The 24782-nt window shown below is 40.9% G+C and overlaps 1 protein-coding gene across 4 annotated transcripts in view; it reads left to right on the top strand.

Moving 5' to 3' along the window:
• The window catches only part of EPHB6 (EPH receptor B6), an 80635-nt gene that overhangs the window by 40998 nt on the left and 14855 nt on the right, over positions 1 to 24782 (top strand). For 2 of the 4 annotated variants that reach the window (XM_026797959.2, XM_026797958.2), the window contains exons 5-16: positions 4014 to 4169; positions 5181 to 5519; positions 13939 to 14063; positions 15092 to 15254; positions 16019 to 16133; positions 18872 to 18927; positions 19043 to 19162; positions 19564 to 19811; positions 20713 to 20928; positions 21960 to 22109; positions 22258 to 22451; positions 23675 to 23848. In XM_026797959.2, the coding sequence (XP_026653760.2) occupies positions 4014 to 4169; positions 5181 to 5519; positions 13939 to 14063; positions 15092 to 15254; positions 16019 to 16133; positions 18872 to 18927; positions 19043 to 19162; positions 19564 to 19811; positions 20713 to 20928; positions 21960 to 22109; positions 22258 to 22451; positions 23675 to 23848 (2056 nt within the window). Of the gene's footprint in view, positions 1 to 4013; positions 4170 to 5180; positions 5520 to 13938; positions 14064 to 15091; positions 15255 to 16018; positions 16134 to 18871; positions 18928 to 19042; positions 19163 to 19563; positions 19812 to 20712; positions 20929 to 21959; positions 22110 to 22257; positions 22452 to 22900; positions 23654 to 23674; positions 23849 to 24782 lie in introns of those variants that run through there. The other 2 variants (XM_005494955.4, XM_026797961.2) reach the window with 2 other exon arrangements.

Below are 24782 nucleotides of genomic sequence, written 5' to 3'. Positions count from 1 at the left end.
TTCTGCCTCCATATACTTCCTTTCTGTTCTAGGAGCTCTGTTCAAACATGGAGGCCTGTTGGCATTTTTTGCCTGAATTTGTGCTTGTTGGGATGGAGTGCTTTTGCACCTGGAAGAGGTAATCCTTGCACATGAACTAGCTTCTTTGAGTCACTCTTCACTCCAGGGTGTTATCCCATGGGACTCCTCCAGATCACCCAAGTGGTCACATCTGCTTGTCCTGGAGTTCAGTGTTGTGAGCTTGATCTTTGCTCTGGTCACTGCACTCTGGATCTTGAACTCCACCACGGTCACTGTAGCTTAGGCTGCCTTCAACCCTCACATCACCAGTGAGCCCTTCCTTGTTTGTGAGCATCAGGTCCAGGGGGGCATTCCCCTCATTGCCTCCTCTATTGCTTGTGTCAGGAGGTAGTTCCCAATCCTTTCCAGGGACTTCTGAAACTCTTATGCCCTGCTGTGTTCCTCCTCCAGTACAGTAGGCTGGTTGTAGTTCCCCTTGAAGATCCTCTGAATGGGAGGCTAATTCCAGCTGTCAGCTCTGGGCTCCATTCAGTTTTTCACGGGTAAACATCGAATGCCGTCTGGTATAGCCAAGACAGTCTCTTCTGGTGTAGCACAGAGGACATGTGAGCATATTACTGAAATTTGTTTATTGTTTTATTGCTGGAACAGCTGCAGTGAAGTTTTGATTCTTCAGTTCACTCAGCTCTAGTGGAGTGCTTATTAATGAGCCTATGTGGCTGCTTTACTGTGTTAAAGTAAATAAAGGACAAGAGAATATTTGGCCTGGAGATGTTGGAAGGAAGAGATGTAAATGGCAACTGTATCAAAATCATTTCATAAACAAGCCTGGTTCCTTCTTAAATGTGGTTTGGCTTTTTGGTTTTTTTCTGGATTTTTTGTTTTCTTTTGTTTTTTTGTCTACTGCTTTTATTTGAAGTTTTTCTCAGAAGCATGCTACTTTAGTTGGTGGAAATATTCTTGTTTAAACCTGTAATTTACTGTAAAGTCACCTGTTCTCATGCTGTCATTACTCTTGAACCTAAATAAACAATTCTTCATTGAGTGACTCTCACAGTTCTGGGATTGCACTCAAAAATAAATGCAGCCTCAGTGAGTAAGAGATCTGTTAGGTAGCAAGGAATCAGCTCAGTGTCACAAGACAAAAGGCATTGGACCCTGGGCAGTGCTTGGGGAGACAGCAATAACCTACTTTTGCATATGGTTCAGACATATAATGCCAAGCACAGTGCATGGGCAGTGGAATTAGATTTTGTGAGGCAGTTAAGAACAGGTGCAAGTATTTGATCACTAGTGTTTGTTACACATACCTGTTCCAGAGTGTTGTCCCTGTAGCGGTGTACTGCATCAGTGATATAAGCAGATAACATTGCTAGCCATTAGCTGGCACCGTGTCCCTGTCCAGAGGCTTGTGTTCTTGCTCTGTGGGTGGGTGGGTTGGTTGGTTGGTTGGTTGGTTGGTTGGTTGGTTGGTTTTTACAAGCAGCTTTTGCATGTTAATTGTCGCTTGGAGTGACTGCCCATAACATGGATGAAATCTTGCATGGCCTTTTAAGCAACAGAGGTGCTTTTAATCCAATAGAGGTAACTTACACAGACTGCTTTTCTTTACTGAGGTGGTAAAGAAACCATTTTGTTCCATTGCATAAAACCTACAGCACTGCACTTGTGCTTACTGCCTTTGGCTAATTCATCAACAGTGAATTAACCATCTCTGCAGACCTCACCCCTCCATGCCCAGGCTCAACAGCAATTTGCCAGTAGATGTTAAAAGAACTCTGTAAAAATAGATCTATCTATTTTAACACAACATGTTTATTTTTAAATTAATTTTATTTATTAAACACCAGACAAATTCTTCATTCACAGCTTTGCTAGCCTTCCATATGATTTGCAATTGGGCTAAAGGTGAATTTACCTGAAGTCTTTTTGCACTGTCCTTGTAGGGTAAATATGGTTTTGTACTTCCGTGGTGAAGTCTGTACCCTTTACACATTTCCCTTTAGCATCACATACATGGCAGACATTACCATTACCTGTTCATTTTCATTATTGTGACTAGCAGCCAGGTGTCCTACTTGATATCAGGCTGAAATACTGAATGAAAGAAAATAACCATTCTAGAGGGTCTGCCTTGACAAGTGGAATGAATGTATCATTAGTTCTAAGCTTCAGCAAAAGCTCAAAAAGGAGTTTGATGGAAAAAAAAACAGATGAGATAAAATTACTTTTTAAGAAACTAAAGCCGTTCACATTAATTTCTGCATTCTCAAACTTGAAATAAAGAAAGATCCCTGAAATTTTGTTTAAATGACTTTGCAGTGTGTTGGATGAGAACTTCCCATTCATACTGCTCATAGTTTCAGTACAAATGCATTTGCCAACAAGTGTGAATATTATATTCTACATCTGTGGCTGTTAAGAGAGCCTAAAATTGAGTGAAAGTTATATAGTTTATGACGTGGATAAAATCTTACATACTTTTTCTTGTCCATACAAACACGGACGTATTGCTCCGTATGGGAATATTTTGATTTTCTGCTGGATAAAGGCCTGAAGACAAAGGCAGTTGCACTTTTCTTAACCATCATCTATCACATGAAAAATTACAGTCTCTTCCCCTTTCCTTTCCAAATGGCAATGTATCACACACTGAATGTTGTCATTTTTTTGAGTGCTGGAAAGAAACAGTGTTCCCCTATCTAATAGCTGTCATTCAGAGTTATTGAAGTCCTCTTTGTGGTCTGGCCTGTTCCAGGACTGATCACTCTTATCTGTGTACATGTGGAGGTTGCTCTGTGCATCCTAGAAGAGTTTTGACAGAGAGGATGAAGTAATTCAAGAGGCATAAACCTGATGGGACTCCACAGATGTTTTTGGCTGTTATTTCTGGACTGTGCCTGTAGCCTCAAGGGGGACTGAACACATATGATTCTGATTTCATATAACAGCTCTGTACAATATTCTTCTCTTACTTGCTTTGCCTTTTTTAGGTATTTTTTGCTATCCTCAATCCATTGGAATATTCTGCTTGTTAGAATAGTTCTGCTTTTATCTGGGGTCTATCTGAAAGTTTCCCATTCCTTGTAAATGCTCTTTATTGTGAAGTTAACAAACCAAATGTCAGCTGCAAATGGATTTTCCCCTGAGCTTGTTAGTCCATAAAATCTAAAAGAGCTGAATCTATTTATATAGAAAACCAGCTTTAGAAAACATACATAAAAGCAGTAAAAGCTGTATCCTAGCACTTCTATATAAGGTCTAAGCACCTCCTATTAGGCCTCTTTGCCAAACCTAAAATGTGCCATACTCCCATATTGTTAAGAAATTATTTTTTCATTTTTCATTTTCTTTCCTTGTAGGATGGATTTCCATCCTTGTTTCAACTTGTTGCATATACATGTGCCTATGCATTTGCAGATTAAATTTGACTAATTAACATACTTTTATCCATTACTGGGAAGTTTTCAGACCTACAGGAAAAAAAAATAGGACTGCCAGTCTTAGTGTCTGCTCTTAGTTTTAATGCAAAATCAGCAATGGTAGTGTATATTACTTTAAGCAATGAAACTGTTGTAGGCAGCATAAAAAAATCCAATTTTGTGGCTGTGTTGGGTGTGGGGAAGAAGGTGTGGGTAACTGTTTGATATTTCAAGACAAATCACTTGGCTGGGCTCCTTGACTTCTCCAATTTAAAAGCGCTTTGAGTGAATAGTGAGAAGACAATTATTTGAGGTGGCCAAAGCTGTCTCAGGACTGGTTCTCTTTCATCTGCTAGTGAATCAATTTAAGCAATTACATACAGAATAAAATAAACTGTTTTGAAATGGCAACTTGGACAAAATATGTTCCATAAAGAACCAAAACCAGCAGCAGCTCTATGCAAGAACATCTCCCAGCAGCAGAAGTTAAATGTAAATTAGATTACACTGTTTCTGAAATCTGAATTAATGATTTTCCTGCTTTTGCCTCTCTTATTTTCCTCCTCTTAGCTTGTGCCCCTGGTTTCTTTAAAGTATCTGTGGGAGATGACCCCTGCCATCTGTGCCCTGCCCACAGCCACGCTCCACTGCCGGGTTCCCGGGAATGTGTGTGTCAGAACCGGTACTACCGATCTGCTTTGGACAATTCTGATGCTCCCTGCACTGGTAAGTGTTTGGATGAAGTGTTTGAAAGCAAGAAGGGAAGTTAATGAGAGAGAAATGTGACCAAATGATTTGGGGGAAGGGGTTGCAATTCCGCTCTTCTCAAAACCTTTGAGATAACCCAAAACTTCCCTTTGCTCCTGCACCTGACTACAGAGTGATGGTGTGAGAATGATGATTCTTGGGTTTCATTACAGCCTTCAGAGGAAAATGTTCTGTAAATAATGTTTCCCTTACCCCTCCCTGTTAGTGAGCTCTGCCTCTCTGTCCCTCCCCTTCCCATCTTGCTTTGTGTCTGTGCCCAGGTTTAGCACTGCAATTCTGCTGCCTACTTCTACCTTTCTGAACTTTTCATTTCTTAGCTGCAGTGTCTTGTCCCATTCTCATCCCCATACCTTCTTCTCACCCTCTGCATTTTCCTCCTTCTCTTCACTGTCTCTGTGTCATCAAGGGAAGTAAGTGTTGGATGCACAGAATGGGCACTTTTTCAGCTGTCAGAGTTTACCTCTGATGGCATTGAGGAATCTGGCTGGCACCAGGAGTAATTGCAGGCAAAACTGGTGTCCAGTTCCTGGAGCAAATGCAACAGGTTAACTAAAGTGTGAGAAAGTTCAGAGATAATTAGGTGCCAAAGGAGAGAATTACAGGTCTCAGTAGAGATAAATCTATACTAAGCTTATGTGAAGTTTAAAATTTCAGGGGATTGGCACTTCCCTAAACAATGACTGTTCTTTTCGGGAAATTAAAATGTCACACCCTTGAAACAAAGACTCTTCTTTGTAATTTTGTTTGTCTAAAATGTGCTAATACAGTTGTTCCTTTGTTAATATGTGTGCTTGATGTAGCAAAGAGTATGTTTTTCTTAGCCTTGCTGTAAGAAAGAACTGATGAAGAGAAAGAATGAGAAGAAGAAGCAACTTCTATTCTTTTCTCTTTGCTTTGCCTCCTGCCTTCCCTTCCCTCACCTCTCTCCCATTCTTTCCTGGGATTTTGATCCTTCGTTCTGCCTTCCAGGCATCCCCTCTGCTCCTCGTGACCTCAGCTATGAAATCGTGGGCTCCAACGTGCTGCTGACCTGGCGCCTCCCCAAGGACCTGGGCGGCCGCAAGGACGTTTTCTTCAACGTGATCTGCAAGGTGTGCCCGGCGGGCTCGGCGGGGCCGTGTGTGCGCTGCGGGGACAGCGTGCACTTCGAGCCGCGCCAGGTGGGGCTGACCGAGAGCCGCGTGCAGGTCTCCAACCTCCTGGCCCGTGTGCACTACACCTTCGAGATCCAGGCCGTCAACCTCGTCACTGAGCTCAGCTCAGAAGCACCCCACTTTGCCACCATCAATGTCAGCACCAGCCAGTCAGGTGAGGAGACCCCTGCATCCAAGTCCTGGAGCTTCTACTTCTCTCTCTCTCATTTGATTTGCTTTTATCTTTTGAATCCTGGAGTTTTGTCTTTTTACTTGTGTCATGTGCCTTTTTTTATCCTGCCCTGCTAGTTGCATAGTTTCACTTTTGCCCTTCTCGTTCCTGTCTTACCTAAATGGGCTTTCCACTCTTGCTTCTTGGCAGAAAAACTCCAGTTTAGCAGCTGGTGTGATTTTTGGGGAAGAAGCTGCCCTGGAGAAGATTCCAATGGGAGATGTAGCACTGTGGGTCAGACGAAGCACATTGTTTCATTGTGCAATAGAAGGGATGCTACCAGGGCTTGATGAGGATTTTGTGAACGTCATTTTTCCAGAGAAGCTATTCATTTTCTCTATCCCCTACTCTTCTCCATTTCATCATCTTATTTTCCTCTTAATAAGAAACAATTTTTTTTTCTCTTTACATGGTAGAAATATTAAAATGTGTTGTGCAGTTATATTCAAAAATGCCGTGATCATTGTAACTAGAAACTAAATGGTGGGGATGACTAAACTAACATACTAATGGGTTGTGTGGGCAGTCAGAGGAGTTCTGTTTCCTGTAAATATAATTTACAAGGACTGGAGCTGGAGAGAGACACATACATCCAGGCATAGAGTTCTGCTAAATGTCAGCATTAAGAGACTGGGCATATGTTGTTCTTCACAAGCATGTATAAGCTAATATGGAGAGGAATTATACACAGCTTGTTTAAGAGGATATAATAAGGAGTAATGTGATGAAGAGGAGAAGGAGGGGGAACATTTTGAACTGAGTGACAGAAAATGTCTGCAAACATTTAGAGTTGTGTAAATGTTAAACTGAAACAAATCCCATATGAGGTTCCAGAGTGTAGTGTGGAAACCCCTGCAAAACAAGGTTTTGGCAAAGCTCCAGAGAAGTGCTGTGAAACCAGATGTAGCATCATGGTCTTGGTTAAATCACGTCTTTGCATTTCTGTTTCTATTATATGGAAAGAAATTGAATGTATACATACCCCCCAACTAATTTCCTGCTGGAATAGATATTTATAGATGCCAGGGGGTTGATCTGTTTGTTCCCTTTGAAATGTTACCTGACAGACATAAAGTAGCAAAGCACCTCTAGGATCTCTGGTCCCCTTAAGAGGCTGGCTGCAAGTGGGTGATCAGTTTTTGTTTACAGTAAAATGTGGCTGGGTAATTTGTATGGTAATTCCAGGCAGTTCCTTTGGCTTCTCCTGGAGAAAGGTGGGTGTTCTATTAACGTCCTACAGAATTCTCTTTCTTCATGTTTCTCATCTCAACCTTCTTTATCTATATCAGAGATAACTTAATTGAGCAGCTGCTTCCTCCTCCTTCCCGGAATCACTCAGTCTACCCTCTTCTTCTATTTCTGTTTGAATTTTTTGACCACTCCTCTTCCAAGTGTCTCACAGTGTCTTACAGCGTCTGGGTGTCTTGAGTATGTTGGGTACTCCTCTCTAAGATGCCTCTCTGTGCAGTAAAGCTGTTTCAGGGGAGAACAGCTTCCTTAAACATCAGTGTGTACTGAGTGGCTTCTTTTTGTGTTAGGTCACAGTTTTTTCTTTCCTTGCTTTTCCTTGAGATCGTTAGGAGTGAGCTTGAGATGAGCTGCCCTCGATTTGTACTGACAGCTCATACTAACAAGGCCCTGCTTCCTCCATCATGTGGCCTGTCTCATCCATACCCCCTCCTTTTGATCCCTTCAGCAGCTTTTCACTTGATCATTGCTTGTTGATGTTGTGTTATTGTAACAATTATTATTATTTCTGTTATTCTTATTATACAAGCCGAGATAGAACTTTGAGGATTTTACATGCTGAGAGAAAAAGGGTACAGGAAAACATGAAGGGTACCAAAAAAAAAAACCCAAAAAAAAAGCAAAGAGAAAAAGGTACAGTGTCAGGATAAAGGGCCATAGCAAAATTTTTTCTCTCCACTGAATTAAAGAAGACCCAAAAAAAGATCCTCCAGTCCTGGCAGTTTCTGAAGATACATCATCTCATACATCAGTCTGAGTTCTCTCTCTTCTTGAAAACTGATGGTCCAAAAAATACTCCTGCCCCTTTTTTAGAGGTATCTTAGGCAATGTTCTGTGTGGAAGCAGTCCTACTTTTTCTTCTTCCCATGATACCTATTCACTCTTCAACTCTGTCTCCAAAACACTATTCCTCTAAGAGTTTGCTCACGGTCTTCTGGCCCTTCTTCAGAGCATGATAGGATCCCTTGGTTACAGAATGACGTTTTTTGTGTGCAGACTGATTATGATGTTCCCAGTCTTCAGTGACCATGTGCCTGAAATCAGAATTAGAAGGACTGTTAGTGAAAAACCTCCTTTACTGTAAGACTTAACCTGAAACATGAGAGCTGTTTGGATAGCAGTAATGAAACCTGTTTGGATAGTAATAGTGTGAAATGCAAATATGATATGCTAATCACCGGAAGAACTGTGCAGAGATGAGACAAGAGAAGGGAATTGCTTTCAGCTCAGGTTTGAAGTGCTGAGGGTGAATACCTAAATAAATGTCAGGAAGTATAGAGAGATGTTGGAAGCCTTTTCCAGATAGCAGGAACCACATGATGAAAGGCAATTATGTAATTCTAATGAAGTTATACTTTATCACAGGTGTGAACCTGACACACAAAAATGCAAAGAACTTAAACTCTTACCATATTATCACAAAAAATAAAACAGACTAATCTTTTATTCAGTATTTTAACATTTTCAAGTGTACTTATCAGGGTAAACAAATATCTCTTCTCATGTCTAAGGACAGAAGTCAGGTTTTCATTTAAAGGACTGTGAAAAAACTTATTCTATGCACAGCTGTAACTACCTGTAACTACCACTTTTTCCCTGCAAATTTCACTGAAGCATGTAGTAATGTCTGTTGCCAGAGAAATGCTACTGAACTTATTCGTTCAGGCAGTTCTTACATTCCTAGAAAGAAGAGGACAAAAGAAAGGCAGCAGAGATTTAAATGTTGGAACAAATCAATGCAGACTTTTAAAGCAAGTGTGTTGGGGTTTTTAGCTGAGTCCACACATTCTGAGAGCTAGTAGAGATATGTGAATAGAAAGGTTATTTGACCAGGTTGCCTTGTACCTGTGAAAATATATGTAGCAGCTTTCTGCATCTGTGGAAATCAGAGCAGTGGGACCTGGCTATACCAAAAATCTGTAGCGCTGCAGAAATGAGTGCTAGACAGTCTGAAGGCTTGTGTAAGAGAATGAATGGGGACAAGGACACTTTTGGGTAGTGCCAGGAAGTTTAAGAGGATGTGACAGAAGATTTTCACATGAAATGGTGTGGGAAGGGGAAAGGAATTAAATGGCAAGTACGATTATGAGATTGTGAAGAGAAATGATGAATTGCTTGAAGATGTTTGCTTTTCCAAAGAGAGCCAAAAGAGTACAGTAGACTTAGTTGGCAAAATCAGGGATAAAGGCAAGGCATTTTCTAGTTCAAAATGAGAGAGAAATAAGAAGAGAGCTGTCAAAAGCTACATGCTGTTGTGTTTTGCCAAGATAAAGCCAGCAGGTACAGCAAGTGGAGTGTGCGTGTTCATTGTCCTCTGAATGAAATGCATTGTTTTTCAAAGTCTTTAGCTGTTTGCTTATTTATGATCTAATTGCCAACACTCTCCAAAGTTCCCAAAGAATTCAACTTTTTTGTTTTCTGTTCAGATAGGAACAGCAAAAATACTTTTGTAAATTTTAATTTTTCCCTTAGTGACATTAATGACAATTTTCAATTTACCCATCTTTAATAGATTTGCCCAGCTAGACTGGGAATTAATAGTGGTTTCTATGGTCACTCCGCAAAAAGGAACTATTCCAGTTTCTCTCTTTACTATGCTCAGTCTCTGCAGCATGAGCAGAGAACGAAAGGGCTTGTTTTCAAAATTCAGGTTTCACTTACTGTTCAAATGAAGTCAAATCTTTTGAGCAAGTGTAAGTATAAAATACAAAGTAAAACATGGCACCTTGTGTCATAAAGGCTATTTTCCTTTTTGTTAAGCATGAATGGAATGCATATACAAAAACTAATACTAAAAGAGGGAAGGGAAGTTACAATAACTGACTAATTTGCCCTTTTAAAGCACTCTTCATCCATAGGGAGCAAAAGTACAAGGTTATGACAGAAGACAATCCAAGATACTTTTAAAGGATTTTGGGTATTTAGAGAAAGGGCCATAACTAAATTGAAATGTGTAGAAAAATGTAGGGCATTTTCAAAATAAGGATAAGATAATAAACACATCAAGAAGGGAATTTCCATGCTGCATTCAGACTGATCTTCCTAGAAGATGATGTTTGGGAAACTGGACAAAGCTATAAACAAAGCTAGGGTCTTCATGTCATCTGCTTGGAATATGAGAAGAATAGGATACCTGAAGAGGTAACAAAAGTGAAATATCCATAAGAGACTGTAGAGATGTTAGTGAACATTAGAGGCCAGCTGAGGTTGATCAAATCGTATGACTTCAGAAGATTGTGGGGCAAGATGGAAGGGGAAGAGAACACATAAATAACACAGATGTAACACACAAGTCTTGGCAGGATTTAGTTTGAATGCTGGTGGAGTGATGACCCATGAGCCAGGTGTCTGATCTCCTCTTGTACTCCACGGGTATCCAGTCAGTACTGCTAAATGAGGGACTCCTCAGAATCAGAAAATGGCTAAGTGTGTAAGATACCTCTGGAGAACATACTCTCCAACCTGTCTGCTCATCAGGGTCACCTCAAGCTAATTGCCCCTGACCACACCTTTGAATATTGCCAAGGTTGGAGACTCAACAACCCCTTTGGATGAAGGTGGGGCTCAGCTGCCTGCATGTCCCTGTATCCTCTGTCCTTCCCTTACTGAGGAGAGGAGTGACATCTGTTTTCCACTAGGCCTCAGGCACCTCTCACAGTCACAAAGATGTTTCTAAGATTATCAAGAGTGCTCTCGAAATAATATCAGCCCAAAGGATGCATCCCATCAGGGTCCATGGAATGCAGTAGTTTGCCTGAATATTCAGTCACCTGATCTGGCATGAGGAAGATCTTCCCAGCTGCAGACTTCCCCAAGGTCTGCACAACCTGGTGTTCCTAAAGGCAAGACTTGCTGGTAAAGACTGATCACCAGGACATGCACCACCCAGCAGCTGGCCCACATTTTCCCTCTTTCTTCAACCAGCTCTGCACTTAAAGAGAAACCCTTCTTGCTTTTGACATGGAGAGCCAGATGTGATTCCAGGTGGGCTCTGGCTTTCCTAGCCATGTGTCTGCGTGTTTGGACAGTGCTTCTATGTTCCTCTCAGGCTACCTGTCAGTGCTTCCACCCTCCATGTACTTCCTTTCTGTGTCTGAGTTTAGTAGGAGCTCCTTGTTCAAACATGCAGGCCTGTTGGCATTTTTTGCCTGAATTTATGCTTGTTGGGATGGAGTGTTTTTGCACCTGGAAGAGGTAATCCTTGCACATGAACTAGCTTTTTTGAGCCACTCTTCCCTCCAGGGCATTATCCCATGGGACTCCTCCAGGCAGAACCACAAGGGGTCACATTGGCTCTAAGTATCTTCATGGAATGTAATATGGACTGAATGCCACATGCCGGAAATGCTCATGGTCTGCTGAGAATGGCACTTGGCTGTTCTCTGCAGAAGTGGGGATTGTCATGTATTGTTAGATGAGTCTGCACTTCCTTCACATTCCTGACTTACCTGTCTGTTGATTGAGATAGATTTTTAGTCTTGCAGGCACGTGTCTGCTGCCAGGAAAAAATTTGTCCTGCAACTGACAGCCCACAAAATATAGAAACTGGGAGTTGTACTTAACTGGTGTTTGGATTTCTTTACACCTTAGCTGGGTTTATGTGGGCAAGAATTTTCCATACATTTGCTATTATTTAAATTGCATACAATGAGAACTGCTTTTTCAATCTTAATTAAAGATCTGATCTCATAGCATATTTTTGCTCAGAATAGAATAGAATAGAATAGAATAGAATAGTTGGAAATTAACCTATAGTGGTCATCTAGTCCAACTGTCCAGATTGGATTGAATCAGGCACTGTGATTTCAGCTGCCATTAGACAGGGACCTAACATATCTATGTCTATAACCTCATGTGAAAAGAAAAGAATAAAACTGACAAATCAATATAGACCTGGACACATTTGTGTATACAAAAGAAAGTTTTGAAACCAAAGTTCTGTTGTAAACATTTTTAAAAGTTGTCATGGAAACAAGGGAAAATACTCACCTAGCACTTCTGTAGAATTTTGAATGTCTATAGACATAAAATCTTTATATTTCCTAATGTATTAACACTCAGAGAATAACCTCTGACAGGAAATATGTACCATGTTAGTATGAAACTTTCAAAAGAGAAATCTTGCTATCTCTTTTCATTCAAGCGATGGAAGAGCTCCCTGGTCAGTGTTTCATAATTTTTTAGGTCCCTAAAGGAGAGGCACACATGTATCAAAATCTAAACTATGTCTCAGAGAGACAGATTAAAGACAATCTGCCTTGCAGTGATTCATAGCTGGTTTTATTTCTGAGTGTTTTTAATGGCTTTTGCTCTAAGTAGTGTCTGCTTATTAGGTGCAAATCACTAAAATTACTGTTTTTAATACAATAGACTGCAGTATCCTGGTTGCCTCCCCCCTGCCACCATCTGATTACCCTAAGTGATGGACATATCTGGATAATAGGAGCTTTCTAGAATGCTGTGACACGTGGCCAAGAGATACACTTGAGTGATGTTTTTGTTATTTCTTTGTTGATTAATTCTTCCAGGTAGGGGAAAAATTTGGGATAGGGGAGAAATGAGAGGCAAGAGAAGAATAACTTTTAGAGCTGGGGAGGAGAGGAATTGTGGGGAGATTTAACTCTGATCATTCTGTAAAATCTTAGAAGGAAGTAGACTGTCCCCTGGCAGTGTAGCTCTGCATTTAGGTTTGCACCTCTCCTGTGTGTTTGCTTTGTGTCTCAGTGGAAGAGAGTTAAACTTTTGGAACATTAAATGTAGCAGAATCTGTCTTGGTCAAATGTTAGCTGACCAGTTACCTCCTGACATTTTAATACAGTATTATTCATTTGCATTTTAAATGCTACATATGATCTTGGTTAATTGTCGCTGTTTTCCATTCTTGTCACAACATTCTCATTGGCAGGTGAGGTTGTTGTGTAGTCTTGTTTGAAGGACGAGCAATGGTAAAAAGTAAAAGGAGTAACAAGGAGTGAAAGTATTTTATTGCTTAGACTCTTATTTTGTTTCATTTACATTTTTAAATTAGTTCCCACTTGCCTGAGCTGTTTGAAGCCTATCTGAAATATGCTTTTCAGAATAATTTTATCTTGTTATTAAAAACAATCCTTTTATCTTTTTCACGATTAATGAGGGAAGAAAATGCTATTCTGCAGGTTTTGATCATTTGCCAAATGTCTCTGCTTCATTCTTTACATCAGGGAAGTTTATGTCTATTTTCTAAAACCAGTGGGGTTTGGTGGCAACTTTTCATTGGCACGCTTTTTCTGGAAAATTTAAATGTTGCTGAAAATGTTGCAACCATTAGGAAAATGAGGATACCCTGACTGCTTACCTGTAGGTTTCTTGGCAGCATGACATTTTCTTTGCAGAGACAAAGCAAAACTTGAGAAGAGCTTTGTGGAAAAACAGCTGGATCCTCTGAAATTGTACTGAAATTTTTGCTTGGAAATCTCTTCCCAAGATGAAACTCATACACTCTTAGCTTTTGTATGAACCTAGAAAGTGTGCATGTGTGTGCAGATGGGTTCATGGATGGTTTTGATAGAAGTGGATTTCCATTCTTTAGATTTTCCATTTATGTATATGAAACATGTATATGTACATGTTTCATGTACAAGGCCTCCATTACTCTGGTAGCCTATACTTGATTTTTTTCCCCCCAGGAAAATAATTACAGTCTAGGGGAGGAGCAGAAGAGAAGTCATGTGCTCTGCATTTGTTTTGACCACTGTCATATTCTTTGTCCAGGCGTGATCTTAAGGCAGTGGCATGGAGCATCTTCTGATCTTGCACATAAAAATTGCACCTTTGAAGATCAGAATTATATTCCAGCTAATATATAGATATTTCTTAACTCCTGTGCTGCATAATCAGTTGGATGTGGATTTCTTCACTTTCTTTCAGTCTGAGTTGTCAATGGCTGTATCCCCCAGCGGAGTAATATTGTGCCTGGATTTCCTCTGGTTATTTTACAAAGTATTACATAATGCAAATTAAGGAAAATTAAGGGAAGAACTGGCCTAACTTAATAACTTATCCTAAGGACTGTCCAAATACAGTTCATTTTTAAGCTTATCCCTTTGCAATCTCTCCTTTTTGTCTTTTATTCCAGTCCCCTCTGCTGTGCCTATGATGCATCAGGTGAGTCGTACTACCAACAGCATCACACTGTCATGGCCTCAGCCAGACCAGCCCAATGGGGTCATCCTGGATTACCAGCTACGCTACTTTGACAAGGTGAGCAAAAAGGGATACTGAGTACTTTGTGTCTGGGTGATGCACCCCTGCATCAGAATGAACAAGGTGGGGAAAAAAAAAAGTTTCAGTTATGAGGAAGGAACAAACTTTAGCAATACCAGAAGTTTGTGATATACATGTCTTCTGGCATCAGTCCATCTGCATTTTCCAACTTGGAAACATCTAGGGAGAAGACAGATTTTAAGAAAAAAAAAAGATGCTTGTTTAAGCTTAAAAGCTGCAGCTGACAATAAGTTTAGTATCAGCTGACACTGGTAACAGTGGAAGGAGCTGAAGTTTCTAAATATATTTACTGGAATTGGATTCACTGCAAGTCTGTCATTCATTTATGAGGAGAAGTCTTGTGTCCTCATTTATGCCTGGACAGACATCTCTAAGAAATTTTACGAGAAGAAATGCCCTCTTTCATTTGCTAAGTGGCAAATACCTCTTTGTGTGCTGGAATTACAGGGTGGCAAATACAAATTTATCCTCCATTCTCATGTCTTGTGACTCCTAATCCATCTGACTTGAGGGGAAGAGATATGTGGGGCTGTTCAGACAAACTCCCATTCCATATTACTGGTCTTTCACAGAAATATTTCTGCGGGATTTTGTAGGGCTACTATTTTTTAGTGGCAAAAAGAACTGCTATTTGTGATAACATGTATAGCAGCTTCCTGGATACAGCTTTACATGTGTTCTTGCTCTGAATTCTCCTGGGGGAGTACACGAGTTTGGAGTTTATAGAAAGTGAACCATAGGACAAAGTTTTGTCTTTCATTTTTGTTTAGATTGAGAGTCTTTAGCAGAGCTTTGTGGGAAGCCCAGGCCTGGGGGAATGAAAAACAGCAGTGAGGAATGAGTAGTGTGAGAGGAAGTAAGGTCTGGAATAGCAGCTGTTGTTGGGAGGCTCTGTAAAGGTTCAAAGAATATTGGGTTGACATGGAAACTGTCATGCCTTGATGAGGAGAGTGAGCAGTGTAGGCAGAAGTTTCACATTCCTTTTTGGTCATTGACATTCACAGGCAGAAGATGAGGATAATTCCTTGACCTTAACTAGTGAGACCAACATGGCCACAATATCAAGTCTGAGCCCAGGGAAGATCTATGCCTTCCAAGTGCGTGCTAGGACAGCAATCGGCTACGGCCCTTACAGTGGGAAGATGTATTTCCAGACTTTAACAGGAGGTAAGTGCTGCCTTTTTGTGCCATTTCAGGTCTGCACGTGATCACCTTACACTTGCCTGTGTCCCTGGAGTGTATTGGCTTATCCCCTGGAGGACTGCTACCAGACACTCCTACTCAACTTGTATTTCTGTGTATAATAATTTGGATATGTAGATTTGTTCACTTAGAGAAGCTTCATGTTGTCCGAGGGTATTGTTTATGCTACTGCCATACTCCCCAGCCCTGCTCTTTGTTGCCTCTGTGCTTCTCACCAGCAGGAGCAGTGTGCCAGTAAAAATCTCTTTAGCGAGATGTGGCAGTACATAGCACTATACACTGCTGTAGTTTGGCCCTCAGCTGTCATGGGGACATCTTACAGCCGAAAACTCTGAGAATGTCTAAAAGACCGGTGGGACAGAGGACACAGAGGTAGATTGGACACAGGTTTATGTGCAGGAGCTTGCCTTCCAGCAGGATCACCATCCTTTTGGTAGGGATCAAAGGTATTGGCAAGCTACATTAATAGGGGACAGTGGGATACAGCCCAGGTGTAGAGCTAACCTGTTCTTAAGTGGCTTGTCAGCTGTCAGTGGACCAGGGAAGAAAGAGGAAGTGGATTTAGAGGGAACACTGGCTTTTCAGATGTAGGAAAGAAGGTGCTAGAGAACCGCAGTGAGGAGCAAAGGGCTGGTAGGGCTGGAATTATGGGAGAGATCTTGGTGAGCAGAAGGGAAGCTGGACAGTTCCTATCCTCTGCATCCATGTGTGCGTGTCTTCCTTGGCAGGGGAGCGCTCGGAGATGGTGCAGGACCGACTGCCGCTGATCGTGGGCTCAGCGCTCGGGGGTCTGGCCTTCTTGGTAATTGCTGCCATTGCCATCCTTGCCATCATCTTCAAGAGGTGAATTCCTTGACCTGCTCATGTGCACTTCAGACAGTGGAACTTCCTTATCCCTGCAACATAACCCTGTCCCAAGGGAAACAGCCTGATCTGCATTTATCCAGATGCCCTTGAGATGCCATTCTCTAATTCAGGAAAGATCCTGCCCCATTACTCCTATCTGAGGAGCCTCTCCTTTGGTAAACCGCTCATGTACTTAGCTGATATTTGGCTAGTTAGCAATATGAACACAAGGAAAGCATTTCAAAGCTGTTACTCAGAAGGTACTTAAATGCATCGCTGTGAAGGAGGGACTGTAAATTGCAATTTAGGCAAGCAAGTGGAGAATGAAACAATGTAGTGGAGAAGAACTGGTGGAATAAGTATGCATATTCAGTTATTTAGAGGGTGATAAATACCCTTTCACCAAAGACCAAAACACAAGGGCTCATTTGCTGAAGAATAAAATCTATTCAACCCCAATGGTTCCATGGAGCACTAGCTCATAAAATACAGGTTAAAGAAAGCAAATACCACTTTCCATTTTGAAAAGAATAAAGGGCATATAAAAGATTGTCGAGATAATCTGTTACAAAAAAAAAAAAAAGAAAAAGGACAGAAATTTTAAAGAGAAAAAGATGAGTGTTGCTATTTTTATAGAGGTACAAAAGTAAACAATGGGGGTTTTGTTATTTGAAGAAAAGAAACAGTCATTACCCGCTCCTTGAATTTACTGAGGTTTGAACTTAATCCCCTAGATTGTCAGTAATGGATTTCTGTGTCTTTGCTCTACTGTGCCTCTGCACAAGAGGGACTTTTTAGCTTTTTCTGCTGACCTAAAAAAAATGTAAAAAACTACTTAACTTTAGAAAGTGAAGTCTAGTTTTAATGATTTCTTTTTTGTTCTATTCTCTTTTCTACATTTGTTTTCTCCTCTTTTGTATATTCTCTTTTAATATTTTTCTTTCTGGAAAGAAAAGAATTATCACATATTGTTATATTTTAAATGTTGCCTCCTTTTGTTACTTTGAACTGTTAAAAATACAATTTCTTGTTACAGCTGGAAATGTGATATTATGTGCACAACTCAATAAAGCATATATTTTTCTAAAAAAAATAAACCAAACCCAGAATAAGTTAATATTACCAAAACTGTGTTGGGGAAAGACATTAATGGCACTTGTAAATATACATATGAGGAAACATCATAAAAAATACATTCATTTATACTTAAAGAATTATGTACAGTTAATAGACAGCTTTTCAGAAAAAGGGGAGATACCAAATTTCTATTTTAAATTTGTCCTTGCTAAGAAAAGTTTGAAGATGCAGAAAATGAGGAACACCAGATGAAATGAGTAGTTCCTTAAAAGGTTGAGCATATGTAGAGTCAAATGCTATGACTTTAACTTGTTTTTGTAAATTGTTGGTACACATTTTTCAGGCAATATGCACTGTGCAACGTCTATTTTAGCTAATTGTTTTGTTGTCTTTTTATATGGAAAACAATTAATTTGTTAGATAATCTACAGAAAACATTATTGTAGACCTGACTTTCAGGTTCAACAACAGAATTAGAGCTCTTAGGTATAGGCTCCCAGCAAAGCTGATTTCTTTGCACAAGAGAAAAAATTTTGACGTTAAAACTGTCTGTGGATTTCAAAGCAGAATTTAAAGAGATAAGTCTGACAAGTAAGAATAATACAGTTAGCTGTTAGAATGTCAGAATTACTTATGTTCATAAAGAAAAGTAACATAATGTTTCATTATACTTTCCCTTCAAATGCTAATTGAATCAGCAGCTAAAAGGTCTCATGCTGAAACAGCAAAACATGAGTTGACACAAATCCATGCAGACAGCAGGGATACTGCAGGATACTGTAGGGTTTGATTTACAGTCTGGTCTAATTAATAGGATGATTGGAAACTAGCATGCAACATACTTTTTTTTTTTTAATGAACACTGCTTGGAACAAAGGAAGTAGCTTGAAAATGGCAAATAGATTTAGTGCAAACAAAGAATGAAACTTCTAAAATAATTAGATTTTGTGGGAAATAAATGATTGAATCATACACATTCAGAAGGAGAATGAAATCTGATAAATGCCTGTGCTGAGAAGGATCTGTGCTTACTGGAAATTAGATGCATATATGCAATAAACCTTACAATAATAAAGACCATACCTGTTTTGACCTGCATATGCAAAAGTCACATAAAGGAACAGATTTCCATCTGTTTGGGTCTGTGTGGTTTGTTTGGGTACCATACTTATGAATAGAATGGCCAAAGTAAATGCTGTTAAACAAAGACAGGAGGAAAAATAATTGGGGGAGATCTATACATAGAGTAAATGGCTCTTAGAATGTTTTTGAAGAACTTAAAAGGCATCACAAAAGAAGGCATACATTATAATTGAGAAGAATTATTTGTTGTAATTAAATTAAATTTAAATGCAAATTTAGCCTGAAGAGCAATAAAACTTCCAAGGCAGTAAAGTTAAACTGTAATATTGTTTTTCAGGATAGTGTTAAAAGCCCTATCATTTGTCATTTCTAATGTGGGGGTGCAACAGTGGTGTAAAAGCCACCACATAGAAAACAAGCATGCACTGGTTACCAGGAGATGGGCAGGATCTCAACATCCATCTTCTACCCCTAATTTGAAGGATTCTCTGAGCCTTGCACTGAGAAGCCTACCCCAGCATCTGATGAGAGACTCTTGTGTGTGTTTTGACTTTCCTTTCCTTTGTGTCCTGCAGTAAAAGGCGAGAGACCCCATACACAGACCGCCTGCAGCAGTATATCGGTGCACGAGGTAAGTGTGTTTGAGCAACAGATGGCAAGGGCCTGTCTCTTTTTAGGACTCATTAATACCTGTGTGTCTCAGGGTTTGATCCTGGTGATGTTTTGGGCTCTTTCCCCCACTGCAGGACTTGGAGTGAAGTACTACATTGATCCTTCAACCTATGAAGATCCCAATGAAGCCATTCGAGAATTTGCCAAGGAGATTGATGTGTCCCTCATAAAGATTGAGGAGGTCATTGGATCAGGTAGTGTGAGAATCTGCAGAGTGTTTGAAGTGCCTTCTTGTTCACCTTGAGTCCTGGCACAGTACTGGCCTGAAGTGGACCCATGGATCCATGATACATCAAGCGTCTCAGGATATCTAAACCTTCATTTTTACCAAAATTCATTTTAACCTACTAACTCTTAGATGCTGGCTCAAAGCCAAATTTAAAACACCCTTTGAAGACTCAAAACTCCTCATTTGAACACCAAAGATGTAGTAGTCTCCAACCTTCATCAAAAATTTTGACTTAATCTAAAGAGCCCCATAACCTCATTTGTATGCATTGCCCAAAGTCATCCACAGTAGAATGCTTTAGTACATCTGACTAAAATCCATTGCTGTGTTTCCTTACTTGAGGTGTGTTTCTTCCCTCCCTGACAGGAGAGTTTGGAGAGGTGTGCTTTGGGCGCCTGAAACACCCAGGGAAGCGTGAATACATGGTAGCTATTAAGACCTTGAAGTCAGGTTACACAGAGGAGCAGCGGCGGGAGTTCCTGAGCGAGGCCAGCATCATGGGGCAGTTTGAGCATCCCAATGTCATCCACCTGGAGGGGGTGGTCACCAAGAGCCGACCAGTCATGATTGTCACAGAGTTCATGGAGAATGGATCGCTGGATTCCTTCCTCAGGGTACCACAAAGTCTCCCACAACCACTAACCTCTTCATCCTGCTGTGTGCCAGTCTCAGACCTGATAATTTTGCCTGTCCTTCTTCTTCACTCCTGTCTCCCTAAGTCCTCAGTTGTCCTCTTCAGGTGCAATAGAAATTATAGCAAATAGCCACAGTAAGTGGTTTCAGGACAACATGGTGAAAATACTCCAAGAGCTCAACAACCATATAAAATTTCAGTATTTCAGACTTCTTCAGTAATTAATGTGAACAGTGCCAAATGTTTATACACACCCTTTCAGTTGCTTATGTACGTTCCAAATTTTTCCTTTGTAATAACATTTTTCAGACTTTATTTCACAGAATATTTTCTAGTTTTAGCATTGTGATGAAGTAATGAAACTTGCAGTTATTTTTGGATTTCAAGTTTTCTAGTAATAAAGCACAAAAATGGACAATCTATGTAGTATAGCTGGTTCAGTTCTCCTTTTTATTGATTCATGTGCTCATTCAGGCAGAAATGCTTTGGCAGGTACAATTTGAATAGCACATTGAGTAGAGCTACGTAGAGGCCATTGTAAAGATCTTAATACAAGCAGATTTGTCTGCACACATTCATTTAGCCATCTTAGTGAGGTTAGGTGTAGGATGCTAAAGGCTAAAGGGGGATGTGGCCCAAAGAGGAGGTTTGTCTTCAGGAAAAGTTCATTCAGCAATGTCTGATTTTATTTGAGGTTCGTTGCTTTAAGCCCACCCTCCTTTGTTATGTGTTGTCCTTGAACCTGCAGATTTGGGCTGAAATTAAGATTGTGTGTTCTCTAATTTCATACATCCACATTGTTACCTTGCTCTTTGTTACTCTCCCCTGTTGGCTTGATGTTCTGTGGCCATGAGAGCCTGTGTTTGCCTCGTGCCTTGCAGCAGAAGGAAGGGCAGTTCAGTGTGCTGCAGCTGGTGGGAATGCTGCGGGGGATTGCAGCCGGCATGCGCTACCTGTCAGACATGAACTACGTGCATCGTGACCTGGCAGCACGAAACATCCTGGTCAACAGTAACCTGGTGTGCAAGGTGTCAGACTTTGGGTTGTCCCGCTTCCTGGAGGATGATGCTTCCAATCCCACCTACACAGGGGGTCTGGTGAGTCACTGCTGTGGTGGGAGTTGTGTAGTGCTGACAGAATTTTTTCTGTGTTCCTCCTTGGTTTGGTGTACCCTCTTAATTCCATCTTAAGACCATAGAGAAGCATGGAGTAGAGCCTTCTGTCTTGTGGGCTATTTGTTCTAAAGCGGTAAAAATGAAAAATAACTGAGTACCTGAGCCACTCAGCCATGTGAAGTCTCGGTGCTGTTCTTTGTGGCCTGATGGTGAATAGGTCAAACCTCACAGTCTGATGTAGCTATTATCTTCCCCATTTCATTAGCTTTTTATAGGAAGGATAAAGGACTGAAGGAGAGATTGCATTCCCGTACTGCCACTCTTTGAAGAAAGAGTTGGGCTTTTTCCTACAGAAAAGATAAATGACCTAGGTGTATTTATGGGCTTACAACCAACCATCAAATGAGCTTATTGCCTATGAAGCTGTGACACCTGTCACACATACTACAAAAAGTGTGGGAGTATAGCAGGTGGATTGAAAAAGATGGAGAATTCAGTCACTGAAAAGTGGAACAATTTTTAGATCTGTGCATTTTGAAGAACCAGCACCTGAATGGTATTTAATCTTACAGGTCATACCTGCAGTTAGAGAGGTCAAGATGGAAAGGGAAATGAGTTAATGCTAGCTACTCAGTCTATCTGTCCCTAAGTGCTGCAGTTTGACATTATTTAAATGGTTTTAGATTTCCAAATGATTGTGACTCAGGAGGATTCTGCTATATGCCACTTTCAAATGCTGCGAAGTAAAGCTGTGAAAGTATAAAATCATGGGATTTGTAGCATCATGGAGACACAATTCTCTCTTTTCATTTACACTTGTCAGCAAAACAAGGTGGAAACCTTGAACATAGTATGAATTAAAACCAGCAATGTTTCCAAGACCAAATCAATGGAACTGTCACTCCGTGCTCCAGGCTGTGTTGTGCTGCTAACATCTGATTGTTTCAGTGATGTTGTTTTCACAAGCAGTCCTTATCTCGATACATTCTGGTTGCTTTCTGTCTGCTTGCCAGGGCTGCAAAATCCCCATCCGCTGGACTGCCCCTGAAGCCATCCAGTACCGCAAGTTCACCTCCTCCAGTGATGTCTGGAGCTATGGCATTGTCATGTGGGAGGTGATGTCCTACGGTGAGAGGCCTTACTGGGACATGTCCAATCAGGATGTAAGTTTTGGAAGTGGTGAGGATTTACTTCTGCCTCTTTGTCCTGTATCAGTTCAAGCAGAAGAAAGCCACACACACTGAATGATTGAAGCTCTTTTGTTTTTTATTTTCCCAGTTGTGATAAAGCTTTGTTCTTCTTTTCCTGCAGGTAATTAATGCCATTGACCAGGACTATCGCTTGCCACCACCTCCAGACTGTCCAACTGTTTTGCACCTGCTGATGCTTGACTGCTGGCAGAAGGAGAGGGTCCAGAGACCCAAATTTGAGCAAATAGTCAGTGCCCTGGATAAAATGATTCGCAAGCCATCGGCCCTCAAAGCCATTGGCACTGGGACCAGCAGGTGAGATGGGGATTTAATGCAAAATAACAGGACTTGTCTCTCAGTAGGCATCATGAGGACAGGAAAGCTAGAAATCAGGCTATATCGTTTTTTCCTAACCCAGTCATTTGAGATTGGGAACAAACAGGAAGTGGAAAAAAAGAGAGGAAGCAGGTTGGAAGAACTGTATATCCTGATTCAGTTTACGGGGAGCTCTGAGTGCTGAATATGACAGGAGAAAAATCTCGATACTTGCACTGAGATTGAGTGACTGAGGGATCATAGGGAATGAAGGGAGGGACACATCTGGGTGCAGCAGCACGAGATATTCTGTGATCACACCATATTATGTGAGCACAAGAGATGATGAAGAAAAAGAAGACTTTAGCCTATGGAGGGAAGGAAGTCTCTACGTGGGAATAATTAGAACTGCAGCTTACATCCCATATTTTCCCAACTGCATTTTGTAGTCTGATGGAACAAGAGGCAGGAGGTCAGCAAAGAAGAAGTCTCTGGAGGGATAAACGGTGCCAAGGTTAGTTGGCTGCTGGGCTGATGACGAAATTACATCCTGCTGGCCTGGAAGGGTTTTCCCTGTGGTTATAAATCTTGTATCAGTGGAATGCACTCCACAGCTGGGGAAGGGGAAAAGTATCTAGTGATGCCCAGTTTACTAAAAGCAGCACCTAAAGAGTGTTAAAGCTCTGGGACAAGTTCAGATGATGAGGAAAAGAGCAAATACCATATGTAAACAGTAATCTCTTCAGCCTTTTAGTGCAAGTCTTTTATCTGATGGGTGTTGGAGCTGAAATAACGCACTCGTTGTGTCATAGGTCACTATCTGACCAAAAGAGAACATTTAGGAGAGAGAGACCTAGTCACAAAGGTAAAAAGGTATATAAGGTCTCTTTCAGAAACCTCCTCACTGCAGTTCATTGCCCAGCTAATAGGTCTAGACCAAGAAAATGTGGAAGGATCTTGGGCAACAAGAAGAGAATGTGTCTGAGAAAATACAGGCAATGGGAAGGGAGAATCAATTTCTTGGGTTCGTTGATTGTTTTCAGGCAGAAAAAGGGACACTGGAAGTCTAAAAACAGCACATCAAGGTGGGACTTCAGGAACCAGGGCATGAAGAACAAATGTTATTGTTCTTCATTCTGTCCTCTTCGGAGGCTGCATTCTCTCCCTCTCATCATTCTTATTTTACTAGTGTGCTCAGCTGATGCTGATAACTTGGGTTTTAGAACCTGCCTCTTTTGCAGACCATCTCAGCCTCTCCTGAGCAACTGTCCTCCAGATTTCCCTTCCCTTAGCAATGCCCACGAGTGGTTGGATGCTATCAAGATGGGTCGCTACAAGGAGAATTTTGACCAGGCCGGTCTGGCTACATTTGATGTCATATCACGCATGACTCTCGAGTAAGTAACAGAGCAGAGAACAGCAGATACCAGACTCTAAGTTTTCCATGCAGAAAGTGAAAGCAGTCTGAGAAATTTGCTATATGGAAAATACATACACATGGAAAAGGAGAGGGAAGCCAAAGCAAAGTAGCTACTGTTGCTTGCATATTACTAGGGTCTCTGGACGACACCCATGCTGTGATACACTTGTAACCTGTATCTGTAAGTAGCAATTCTGATCCAATGTGCATCAGAAAATGTATTGTCAGTGTTGCAGAGAGCCTGTTTATATCAGAGTGTTCATGACAGCTAGCACTGATAATAACAACCACTTCTAAGCAGATGTGTAGAACCAGCCACACCATATACTGCGTTGAAGTGTTATGTAAAAAACAGGATCCAGGAAAACAAACATTCTTGGAATCACAGAATGGTTTGGGTTGGAAGGGACTTTTAAAGATCCTCTAGTCCAACACCCCTGCCATAAGCAGGGACACATTTAACTAGATGATGTTACTCACAGCACTGTTGAACCTTACCTTGAATGTTTACAGGGATGAGACATCCACAACTTCTCCTGGCAACCTGTTTCTGTGTCCCACCACCCTTCCTTATTTCCAGTCTAAACCTGCTCTCTTTCTTTCAAAGGTTTCAAACCTCTGCCCCTTGTCCTGTCACTACAGCACCTAGTAAGAAGTCATTCTCCATCTTTCTTGTAAGACCCCTTCATATATTGATTGAGAAAGTTCTTTCTGGAGCCTTCTCTTCTGACTGAACAAGTCCAGCTCTCTTTTTTTCTGTACGAGATCAGCCCTCTGTTCCTTTTTTGTGGCCCAGTTTCACTGCTTCCTTTTGTACCTACCAAGTTCTGCCAACACCCCCTCCACCCACACACATTTGTCAAGCAAAAGCAGAAGCCTCGTCAGCTGTTTCTCAGACACAGATAGACACA

This window comes from Zonotrichia albicollis, chromosome 2 (assembly GCF_047830755.1).
Source record: "Zonotrichia albicollis isolate bZonAlb1 chromosome 2, bZonAlb1.hap1, whole genome shotgun sequence".
NCBI classification, from domain to species: domain Eukaryota; kingdom Metazoa; phylum Chordata; class Aves; order Passeriformes; family Passerellidae; genus Zonotrichia; species Zonotrichia albicollis.
This window is presented reverse-complemented; position numbering and strand designations above follow the sequence as displayed.